Here is a 13431-nt window from a genome sequence, read left to right as displayed (position 1 = left end):
CAACGGCGTGGGACCAAAATGGTAAAAGGTCTCTTTGACCTATCCTATGTAAACAGACTGAGACATGTCAACTTATTGCCATTATCCTAACGCAGTTTACGGAGTGATCTAATACTTGCTTGTCGTATACTAAACGATTACCTTAGTATTTATGTGCCTCATCTTTCCATTCTATCTATAACTGATCATACCAGAGGACATTCTAAGAAAGTTAAAAAAACTGAGATACAATCGTTTATGTCTGGAGTTTTGTTTCTGTACCGGAGTAGTGACTACTGGGATTCTCTACTAGAACTCACAATAACAGCTCCTTCTCTTGATACGTTCAAAAAGAATTGGGCTTCCACGGTGTAACAAATTTCAAGGAGTAATATAGCTCGATAAACCTCCTATTCTAACTGCTAAATACTGAAGACTAAATTATTCTGAATTATTACTCAAATATTATGGTGTGTCTAAGCGTTATTTAACTATAGAAAACTTATGTACAGTGCTACTTGTCTAGCAAACTTTATCAGTAGACCGTAATAACATTCATGCACTTCACCATGTTTTTTGTTAAAACGCACCGCAAATAGAGATCCTTTAACGACCTTAGGTAACCCAAGTTTGCCGCTGTGGTTAAACGTCTTGGCTTGCTTGGAGTTTCTGGCATGTAGACTAGTTTTGTAAGACTGTATTCCTTTGCTCTTTATCTGTGTACTTGTAGGGCTTAATTTGATCCATTATTTACGTCCCTTAACTAAACATAATTTGCAGTTTTCTAATTTGGTTTCACATATTTAATCAATTTTTATTAGTGATGGCAATAAGCCCAGAATCAAATTTCGACCTCAAAGCAGATCCTGGAAGTGCATCATTTTCTGATTCTGGTGTAAGCAGCAGTTTCTCTTTAAAAACTAATGCGAGTGCCTCTGTCTCAATCATTCCTTCCCCTCCGTTATCTGGATTTCCTGGATGCACAGATTCAAATGGTTCCCCATCACTTGATCAATCATATCTAAATTTCCCAAATAAAACGTACCCAGGATTTTCGGACTGTAGCAATCTACCTATGTCCGCTAATCATCCATATCCTTTGCCGTCCAGACATTCTTTTCCCCAGGGTTTTTTACCAAGTCCACCGTCAGCCTATGCTTCAAGTTACAACTCTTCACATGGTGTTTCAAATTCGTTCTACCAACGTCAGGTTCCGTCCACTATTTGTTCAGCTCCTAACAACAGCTATGGTCTGTCACAGATATTTCCTCATGATATGTTACAAAATTCCATGCTTGTCAACAGGGATCAACACAACGGTTCTGTTGGTTCGTTAGAAAGTCATTTTTCCCAACATCGTGACCATGGACAGTTTCCATATTCAGATCCGTTTCATTCTTCTGATTTACGTCCTCTTCACATCACTACGTCACCTCGCCAGTTAGGTCCTCACAACAGCCATACTAATATGGGTGATGTAACTTGTACAGATTCTCTTGGAAAAATTTCACCTCGAGATTCTCCTAACGGCGTACCCGATCATTCTATTACGCCTTGTGGAACAGTCAGCTCTGGTCCTGGGTCATTGGTTAACTGCAGATCGTCTAGAACCATAGAAAGAGGTTCTGAAGTATCTGCTGCTGATAGTAATTCTAACGTTGGATCCATAAAGGCAACATTCACTCCTTGCAAGGTATGTGGCGACAAAGCAAGTGGCTACCACTATGGGGTGATTTCTTGTGAAGGTTGCAAGGTGAGTGTTTTTGTGTGAACCTCTCTTTAAATTTATTTATATGTTTCTCTGCACTATCGTTTTACTATTTGCTAAGGGATTAGACTTCAGTGACGTGATTTCTTATTTAAGTTTCTGCTTTATTGGGTAAAAGTCTTTGGTGATCCCGAAGTATTCAAAGTTTATTTAATTATATTATTTCAAATAAATAGGTCCACGTTTTCAGTATGTCCAATCTATCATTGCTATTAGTTTTTAGTTAAACATCGACATCCACGTAACCTAAATTTTCTTGAGACATACAGTGTTGTTCTTGACAGGATATCTAAAAGTTATCACTTCATGGGTCATTTCGGTTTAGTGCTGCTAAACAGGTATTATTTTTACAATTAACCTAATCTTAGTGTTCAGCCCTTGGTTTTGGTATTCAAACCGCATACTTATATTACCATTGTTTTAACTATAAAACGGAAAACGAATGCTAGACAAAAACTAGTAGGCGTAAATCCCTGATTTCCCGTTCAGAATACGTTTGCTTTGTTACATACATAGCTCTAAAAATAAAGCTTGAGATAGCTGTCGTTTAAAGTTTTAGATATTCAAGAACTACCCCACCATTATAAAATAGCAAAAGTAGTCACTTTTCATAATAAACTTGTTTAGTACAATGTAGTATATCCTAGATATCTCACGATGTCTGAAAGATGGTAACAGTGCTAAAAGCAACCAAGAAATTCAGGAACACACTGACTTCATTCTCATTTCACGTTAAATTAGTCTGGAGAAGTGCCTTTACTTGATAATTATGTGATAGCTGGTCTTTAGGAGTTTATTAAAACACTTTGTTCTTATTTTACAACTTACCTAAAACAACGACAGTAATACTTACTGGTGTTCAATACGTTCCTACATTTTTTAACTCTGATCTCCGAGACTTTAACTAACACTTATTTGAAAGTTATGCTAAGACTGCAGACTAACCTGGTTGGTAGTTCAAAATACAAAGTTCATCTTACTTTACAATGTTGCCTTTCAGTTAAAAGATTAGGGTTTAAAGTTTCATGGTTTGTCAAGTGTTCTGGACGATTTAATCTGAATTTTGTTGACAACCGATTCGTTTAAGTATTTTTTCGTGGAAAAAAGTGGCATTATTACGAGGAAACTAAAGGAACTAATTATATAATAATGCCAGTAGAAATTATAAATTTTTCAGTCCAGACGAAAGTAAAGATATATAAACTGTATTTGTTTCAAAATTAGTTTTTACTCTTTATGCAAAACACGAAATTCTACACCAGCAACTTTGATGTTTAGCTGTGTTTTATAACATTTTAACGTACTTAGTTGCATCACTCTTACGACCCAGTATAAAATGCCTTGCTAAACTAACAAACGCTAGTCAAGTACAATCGTTCTTTGGTACGTGCTTCTTCCACCTAGTTCCCTCATAAAAAAAAGTGGTATTATTTGTCAACTCGTCCGTTATACATTGGATTGACGTTTGACTTCAGATCTAGCTCGGTTTGATATTTTACTAAATTACTAGATGCTGTCACTTTGCTTGCATATGTCCATTTAATAATATATGTTCACTAATCATAGGCAAAACTACTTTAGAGCACAGTGAAATTCGACCAAAATAATTAAGTATTCCGATTTTCTCCCTCTGATCGAAAACATTCAAAGGCTTAGTAATCATGAAAAATTGTTTGAGTATATTTCTTGCTGATATTGTTATTTTATCGTTTTAATGTTTCTTGAGACCTCTTATCCTTGCATAAGTAGACATTGTTTATTTCTACACAAAGTTTGTTCAACTGTTTTCTTATAATCTCATACGAGGAAAAGAGAATAGTTTGTGATTAATTCCAGACTGATTAGTATTTTTCAGACTGTCCTTATTGTTCGCCAACAATCTGTGATATTTTATATGATCACTTGACTGAGGAACATCTCTGGCGAAATAATCAAAGCCACTGTAAGTATCATTACCAAGTTTTAACTTGCTAATTGAGGATTGGGTAGATTGTTATATATAAATTAATATATTTAAAACAAAACCACAGATTTTTTGTATCTGTCTCATTTAACGAATACATTGCTCAGTCCTATTCATCAGCTAATTCAACCTCAATGTAAATAATTATCAAAGAAAATAGAAAAATGATATGCATTTAACCACATTTTCTGTTAACGGTATTGATTATAAAACCTAGCTTAATTGCGGGCAGTACTTTTAAAAATTCTTTTATTCTACCCTCACACACGCACACATTTCAATCAAGAAGAAAACAATTAACTGTATAAAGTAATAAATAAAATAGTTAAATTTGGCAAGTAATTATCCTATAGTCAATTATCTCATTTAGACAAATTTTTCAGTATCCACTTTGTTTACCAGCTTGTTTACATTAATGATATCTCATTTCTTTACTAAAAAGAACTTCATATAGAATACGCATAGTCTAATGCTATCTCAAATATAACTTCATTTTTGTAATGTTAATCATGATTCTTTTATGATTACTTTGATCCCTTTACGATAATCTTAGCTTAAAAAATAAAGTGCTAATTCTTCCATCATACTATTAGTTATATCTAGTATGCATGATTTTACAGTACTACTTGGCTCATGAAACCAATATTGATGAATTCGAAGTAATGAAAAAATAGAAATACTCGTGTGCTTTTACTACTGTGTTAAGTGACTTTGTATTAACTTATTCAATAATCTGCTAAAAACTTTTACGAAAAGCACATAAATATCAACTATTATTGTAAAGTATTTGTGAAGTTTACTGAATTCTGTTGTTTACATTACCAACCAACTTTAGTCAACAACAATTGAAAACCAAGAAGCGCTGTTTCGTACCAGTATAAGTTTCCTTATCAGAGTACATTCACGACCCCGCCAGCGATAAAATACATCATCCATAGATCTCTCCGTGAGCTCTTATCATTTAGACCACCAAGTCACCACCCAATGGTTTACATGCCTAACGTCAATTACTTTCCAATGCTGCACAACCATCTTCTATTGCCTACATTGGATAACTGTTCCACATACAATTTCACTAGTCACAGTTTTTCACAAGAACTTTCTAGTTGGGTTGTAAATGCACGCTACTGAGGAGTCACATACTAGGACAAACCATTTGTCCAATACATCCTAACTGTTCAACTAAGATCAGTCAGTGATATAAACTGTGAAAATCTTAATTAGTTGTCTAATTAATTTATTTAACTTTATCTACTGTCTGATTATCCTATTCCATTTATTTAACACTTCTAGTACAACTAATGGATATACATTAATCTTAATTAGAAATCAAACATTTTTTCATTTAATTAATTTACCGAAATCTCGTTTGTACATTAGAACTTTTTTTTATAACTCACTCGTTTTAATGATCAAGATTCTTATTCACTGAAGTCACTGTCAGTAATCTGTTGTTATTGAATTCATACCTAAAATCTAATATGATTTTACTTTTTCTTAACATTTAAATTCTTCATCAGTAAGAAACTAAAAAACAAAAAGCTACTTATACTTATTAAGTTTTTTCTTGATATTATTGTTATTTCTTAATTATGATACACAGTTTATAATTGATTGATCACTGGTTGGTGATCAATGACATGTGTGTCATGTCCTTCTTAGTGCAGATCTAATGCTATCGACCAAGTTGCAATGTAGCCACTAGTCTAAGTGACTCTACATTGCGTACACCAGATCCCTCAAGATTACAGGTACACTTTACTGATGAGTGCCGAATAGCAGGAAACCCGGACCCACGGTTTCCTATTGACTACCTCCAACCAGCATATTATGGTACACAGTGTTTTGAAATACTATTGATTTACTTAAGCTTTTAATAAATTCACAATTTACACTGTCAAATATTCAAATATCGTATGCACCATGTTTATTGTAGGTTAGTTAATTAAGTATGAGAATGTAAATCCGTGAGATTTTCAGACAAAAGTTTAAAATTATTTTCATTTTACATTTAACGCTAAAGTTTCCAAGTAGTCAGATTATTAAAATGAAACCAATGAATTTAGTGACAATTTTGTAGACGGTGAAGTTTTGAAGTTACATTGTTTTGAATTTTCTGTTTCATGTTTGTTTGTTTTTTATACAGCTTATATAACTCGATATTTTTCCTCATTTTAAAATGACATATTTCATCTAAGGTAATATATGTACAATTCTGTATTCGAAGTGTCTTTTCTAAGACTGTTCTAATAATTAAAAAAATTAGAGTATATCAGATAAATAATAGGTAATTAGTACGTCTCTTGTAGCGTGGGTAAGATACTCATATACCAGCAAAACAATTAGTTTATCACCTAGCAGTTCTCTCCGTTCTACGTTATAGGTGTTAAGCATCCCCATTAAGAATAGTGGATTATTGGTATTCGATCATAACTATCTTCAAGGCACTACTCGTTGGTATTGATACCACTGAGTAAGCATTGTTGAGGTTATACATAGGATACTGAGTAAAGATGGCAAATCTATTGATGAAGTAGTGAATCTTCGTCGACTGAAGTGGTTTGGGGCATGTTTTACATACACCCAGTCGCCGCCTACCTGGATTCGCTGAGTTGGCTGGTATAGGAATAATCTAGGAGTGGTAAAAACAACATATTGCATCAGTCCATGAAGTCATTGACACTTGAATTAAGCCATGTAGGTAGATGAAAAATGTGTGATTGGGTTCTATACGATTATGTGGCTAATGGATAGATATATTTGGGTGGAATGGCTTAGAATCGTTCTCAACGGCGCAGGTGCACTCACACCTTCTATTCTCCTAGATCTCCAGTTCCCGAATTAACTTATGGTACTTTTTAGTCCATGAACCCATATTTTCATTTCGAATAATCTCCATGTTTAATCACTTTTACCACTATTAATATCCATACTACTTCTGCTACTCTGACGCCTCTCTATGCCAATGAAAACTGGAAACAATGCACATACGTGCCAATTTCTACGTTGATTATGACTGACTGACTAAATTACTGAATTCTATGTACGATCATAGCGTTTGATTTTTATGGTTCAGAATTATTAATTTCATACTAACCTGGAGTTTTCAACAAGATGAACGCATATAAAGGAGAAACTGCGGTGAGTAGGTTAAAAGGGGCGGATTTGATAATGCTAATTTCAATATTGAATCGAATAAGGAAAAAACTAGAAAATTCGTTCGAAACTTATTGAAAGTTATAGGCGTTTAAAATGTGTTACTTAGTAGACAATAAATGCATCTACACTACTGCTACTAACTTTAAACCATATCACTTTGAAGTCTCTAATCCTCTCTTACAATTATCTTGTGGATTCCAAGCAGATAATTTGCACCTATCTTAACAGCTGAAAAAACAATCACCAAATATTACCTGTTGTTTCAGAGGTTTTCTTTAAACACCAAAACCTAGCCCAAAATATTTAACAGACGAGCCATTTCTTTTAAAACCGTCTAGCTGATTTCATAGTGAATAAGTCGACTGGAAGACAATAAGTTTATCTATTTACAAACAATCCATTTTTATATTTCTTTCCCACTTTCAATCTATGTCCCTCCTTTCATATTTTGATTTTTACCAAGTCTGTCTTCTAAACTTTCCTAGCCAAAGGAAAAATAAATAAACAATCATATGATCATTCTGTTTACGTACTTCTTATCTCATAGGAAATTTAAAAGGTCATTTATGTTAAATAGTCAATAAGCTTTATGACTCTATTTGTAAAGCAAGTAGTAGGTTTTTTTCTTTTCAACAAAAGTTAAGAAATAACTACTGATTCGTGGCGTAATGACTGAGCGTATAGAGAATTTGTGTAGTTTGTACAAGTCAGAAAGCTATCACAAAATAGAGTGTACAATTTCACAGTTTGTGTGTGAATATAAAATGACATTGTTATTTATTATAGTATAGGTGTCTAGTGATGAAATCAAGGACTCGCGTTTTATCGCATTTGAAACCCGTCAACTGGACACATTTTCATCCTGAAGTTGACGTTTTCATGGGGTCTCGAACCCAGTACCCTTCTCTTTAAATGCCAGTGGGTTATCCACTAAGCTACTGAACTCAGATAACCACCCACTTGTGTAACATGTATAACATTTATGTTATTAGAAGCAATTTGAATTATCCTTTTGTTTGTAATCTTGATTGAATTTCTGTTCAGGCTTTATTGGTAAATGTGTGTCATGTGCAAACTGCCTCGTTATAACCAATTATCACGACTTCTCGTACAATCACCACTCTTTCTAATGATGACATTGTGCATGATTTTGATTTGATGCTACTTTTCATAATAAAACCCTACTGCTTTATGATAAATTATGATTGTTCAATATAACATCATGCTGAATTACTTCTACCGCAAGTGAAATCTTAAGGTTTCTAGTGTTTTGTATTTAAAACCATTGACTGGATAGCTTAAAGAAGCCTCATAGTTCCTTAATTCGAAACAATTGTAGGAATTTATGTAAGAGGGTTTTGTGAAGTCGCATTTGCCACAGATTGAACCCAGTTGAGAGATCACTGAAATTGATAGGAATTAGAATTGTATTACTGGAAACTGACCTAGTGGTTCTAATGGTTAGACACTTGTCGCAAGATTTGAGTGTTGAGTTCCATCGCTGGTGAGGTTTGGATGTTCACTGTTACAAAGTTCTATACAAAGGAAAAAAACAACCATAAATTCCCTCTTGATTTTCAATGATAATATAACTGCGACGAATACAACCTACAAGTTGTTAGAATTTCATATTTGATTGTCAGTTTTTTCTTATATAACCATAATGATTGAATAGAAATCGAAATTTAATTGTAACTAGACTTCAGTCAAATCTCTAACATGACAACCAGTTGTCTCATGAGAACTGACTTTTAGCTGGATTTTGTATTCATTATTAATAATAAATTAACACACTTTAAAGAATCACAAAGAAACTGTAAGCTTTTTATCATACATATAGTCAGTGTAATCAAATCAAAGCCCTTAATTTCTTACAGTAAACATTTTGCCGGTGAACCAATTCAGTGATTAACACTATTGCACTACCCTACATCTAGTTTAGATGCATTCTCTCACTGATAGTTTGATGTGTGTATATTTTTAGCGAATTCGTAGCCTTAAAGATTAAAGTATCTAAATAGATTACTGTCAATACATAATCGTGGATATATTTAAATCAAAAAAGTTGTAGACCCATACCAGTTGATATATTTGGTTCATATGTTGGACCTATTTCAGGTGGATTGAAATAGGAAACATTGCTAATGGTATTTTGTGAATTTACTGTTTGTCTGAATCGCACAACAGGGTGTAAGCTTCCTAATTGATATCGTTAATCAGAGACCTTTTGTGTATATAGCTATAAATAACTTTAAATCATTTATATCTTCCGAAAACACTTGAAGGTTGATAATGAGTATTATACAAATATTCCTTTCATTTAGTAGTGCATTAAAGTGTGACAAATCCAATTTTATAACCTCAATCAAATTTGTCATGTTTTTGATGAAGTAATGAGTTATTCATGTGTAAATCTTTGACGACGATGGTGATTTTCAAAGAATTAGTCTTACACTAACAATAAGCTACTGTATACTGCTAAATAATGACCATAAACTAACTGTTTAATTCGATCTTATAGCAAGTATATTCTCAATGATTTGGAATCTGATCAAAAAAAATTCACCAAATAAATTCCAAATCAAAGTTAAATTTCATGTTAGCAGCTATCACGAATGTCTACCAGAAACTTTACACGAAAACCCATCACTTTCTATTCACACTTATACTATGAAAAAACAACAACAGAATTACGTTTTACAAAGTGGTTAGAAAATTTATGAACATTTCAGTAAGACAATTAAACATTCTTATCATATTGTTTATCATTTCTATATTATTTTCATTCAATAAAATAATCCTATGAAAGTCATCGATACTTCCTAACTTATTCCTTATAATCATTTTCTCTCCCTTGATTTTAAAGTCCAAATACTTACACCAGACGCCCAGAAAAATAAATACGAAATTCATTCGTCCATTCATTAGAAATTACTTCTTTTTTTCAAAAAAGAAAAACGTCTTATTTCAGTTAGATTCTTAATTATTACTACGTGGATAATGTAACAAACTTATGTAGTATATATGTATGTGTGTAGGATGTAGTGTATGTATATATATGTAAAATCCGACCGCTAGTTTACAAATATATGTCTACTACGGCAAACGCCATCTATCATTGAACATGAATTTATTTACGTTTGGTTTTTTTTTATTTTTTTGTTGTTATTTGTTCATTTATTTTTTTTTTCAAAAAAAAACAAAAAAATTATTTACATCAATGTGTAAAAATTTGCCTGCCTTAATAATGATGAATAGCCAGTTAGTTAGTTAATCAGTAAACTGAGTTTCTTTCTCTCTGTTATATGTCAGTAATTATATATGTGTGTGTGTCCGTCCACATTGTTGTACTTTTGCATATTATTATTATTTCAACGAAGGTCATATACAGTTATGTGCTTACTCTGTGGATCTATATGACTATATGTTTGTTTGTTTGTTGGTTGGTTTGTCTGCCTATTTATCTGTTTACTTATTTATGTTAACAAATATAGACTGGAAAAAACAAACAACGACAAAATGAGAGTCCCCAGGAAAACACAAAAACCATTATATCATGTATTACTTACCGATATTATGATTGGTGCAAATTGATATGTACTACTGTATTTAAATAATAAAAACATCATAATGATGGTGGTAATCATGGATTTATTATTAAAATAGAAAAAAATGTACATAATTATGTACTTTTAAGTTAAAATAATTTATTTTTGTGGATTCATTTTATATCATATACTTAAGATATTAATAAGTCTATCACAAATTAAGTATATTTCTAGTTAGTTCCTCGGTTTTGTGGTTGTTTCCCCATCATTCTCATCTAATATTGATTTTATTTGTTCTCTTTAGTATGACTTAATATACATTTATTGAAGTATATTTTGCAATATGACACATCAATACTGGGATGCATATACATCTAAATGACGAGTCACAGATAAAATGTAGATTACATTGCTAAACAGATTCTAATTTGATTTAGATTGTCAAGTTTATACTATATTTCTCCTAACTGAGGTTAAGCAGTAAGGTAAAATTATTGATCTTCATAGAAAAAGAATATTTTGCCTTGTACTGAGTTACAATCTTACATTAATTGATACATATAATTCCTAATTCCATTTCTTTTTTGTATAAAAAGTACTGTCTGTATAGAATTCTCAGTCAATGATTATTGATATATAGTTTTGGCTAAAACAATAGTTACGTAACTGTCTGTTAAACTTTCAAGGTTAATCGTTTATGATCTCTTCATTTCTGCTATTTTCGTGTCCATGTCTAATGTATGTATAAGCATGTAAGCGGATATACGTTTTGGTCATATGATAATGCCGTCGCTTTGTTAATCTTTATATAATTGCAAGTAATCATTGTAGATTAGATTATATAAGAAATATACAGTGTATTCATCTTGTATTGTTTAGTTGAATCTTTCCAGTGATATTTAAGACTGCAATTGGTCAATCTCTTATTGGAATATGTGCATCCTGTACAGATTGCCTCGATATTGCCTTAGGTCACAAGCATTGTAAGCAAAGATGGATGGTGACTAGCAGTGGAGTCCATGACGCGCGTTTCGTCCTACTTGGGACTAGTCAGCTGGATGTACCTGCATCCCGGAGTTGATGTTATTATTATTTCTTTTAATTATAGAAATGATATTTTATCAATATTATGTTTACAACATAATTAATGATTAGCTATGCTTGAAACTGAAAGTACGCCGAATGTTGTTAATTTAATTTTTGTTAGAAGTATATGTCCATCTAACTGAGCTAGGAAATAATTGAATCAATATTTATTTACACTTATTTCATTTGTTCCTCAATAACCGATGTTATTTTCAGTATGGGGTTGTAGAGATTGTTGCATTCCACTGGACTCATGAACTGATCAATGTTACACCATCATTGAAAACCTTCAAGTGATAGACGGCCATTTCTCTGCAATACGCATCCAGGACAAAGCATACCTGACTCGGACCCATGATCTTCGGTCCTGCGCGAATGGTTAACCCCTAGACTACTGAGCTTGTATCGTGGATGTGCACCGCTGAGGAGCCCCATACTAGGACAAAACAGCCGTTCAGTGCTTCACGGTTTTCAGTGGTGGTCTATCATTGATCGGTCCATACTTTCAGTTAAACTGATATTATTGTTTAAATTTTATATTATCTTTGGTTTCATTTATCTTTCTACATTGGATAAATGCCTGAAAGTAGACAGAGTATTTACTTTATTTTTGGTACGGAAATATTTTCAAGGGTCAAAAGTTATATTATATTGTTTGGCTTAGAATCGGTTACAATAGTCCAGATACATTCACTCTTTTTGCTCCCTTAAATTTTGAATTTTCAAATCATCTTACACTTTTTCTATCATGTGAATTCATTATTTCTCAGTTTAGTTTATATATGTCTAGTGTTTTGTATCACTAATGATACAGTTACTAATTCAATTACTCTGGTATTCATATTGGTAGTTTTATATTGCTTTGTTGATATAGTGTGACAACTTAAACCAAACACAAATTTCCTACGTTCTACGTTTCTTATAACTGATTGACTATGTTACTTAATTGATCGTTATTCCAACTTGAAACCATACTTAAATATCCATGTTACTTGTTCTCCGAGTACTATATTGATGCCTTGGTTACAACACTTGGCTATCAACTGTTTTGGAGTGCTGTGATATTTGTAAACTGAGAGGATCTCAAACAACAATTATGCTGCCAATTCATGTATGTAAGCCAGTAGTTAACAAACAAGTTACGTAATTTTCAATCCGTTTCAGTTATCTAATTATATTTATTGATCACAGTGCTCACTGACGCGATTCATACAAAGTTTACAATAGATATACACGATTTCAAACTGTAATACACTATTTTTTTAGTATGGATATTACATCATAGCAAAAAAAGAAACAGAACTAACTTAAAGTCTTTACAGCTGGAAATAACTGATAGTTTATCATTTCAATTAAAGTTATATTTTATGAAAAATAACAACTCTGATTTTCAATGCAAATGAAAATAATTCTGTGATGAATACTACTTACAAATTAGTAAATTTCTTTCAAATATGAAGCCTTCTTCGTCAAGTTAATAATTGCATATATGTTTAATGTCCTTACTTACTTACACCTCGTGGAGTAGCGTAGGCCACCCACCAGCACTCTCCATCCAACCCTGTCCTAGGCAATCCTTTCCAGCTCTTTCCGGTTTTTATTCATACTTTTCATATCTGCTTCTATTTCCCGATGTAATCTGTTATTTGGCCTTCCTCTTTTCTGCTTCCCTTCAGGGTTCCAGGTTAGTGCTTGCCTCGTGATGCAGTTTGTTGATTTGCGTAATGTATGTCTTATCCATTTCCATCGTCTTTTCCGAATTTCCTCTTCAGTTGGAAGCTGGTTTGTTCTCTCTCACAGAAGGCTGTTGGTTTACTGTCCTTGCTGAATATTTATTAGATTAGAACGAGATGTAGTTGACTAGTTAATAAGAATATTATCAATTACTCAATGATTTCTAGAGATTACAAGTTTAGTAAGCATTTTTT

At 32.6% G+C, this 13431-nt stretch overlaps 1 protein-coding gene across 1 annotated transcript in view; it reads left to right on the top strand.

Moving 5' to 3' along the window:
- The first annotated feature begins 474 nt into the window (after positions 1-474).
- EIP78C (Ecdysone-induced protein 78C) overlaps positions 475-13431 on the top strand; it is a 63773-nt gene continuing 50816 nt past the window's right edge. Inside the window, exons 1-2 of the mRNA XM_051213853.1 lie at positions 475-668; positions 710-1732. Of these exons, the coding sequence (XP_051069867.1) occupies positions 803-1732 (930 nt within the window). The 5' untranslated portion in view covers positions 475-668; positions 710-802. The remainder of the gene's footprint in view (positions 669-709; positions 1733-13431) is intronic.

The sequence above is a fragment of the Schistosoma haematobium genome, chromosome 3, assembly GCF_000699445.3.
Source record: "Schistosoma haematobium chromosome 3, whole genome shotgun sequence".
NCBI lineage: Eukaryota > Metazoa > Platyhelminthes > Trematoda > Strigeidida > Schistosomatidae > Schistosoma > Schistosoma haematobium.
This window is presented reverse-complemented; position numbering and strand designations above follow the sequence as displayed.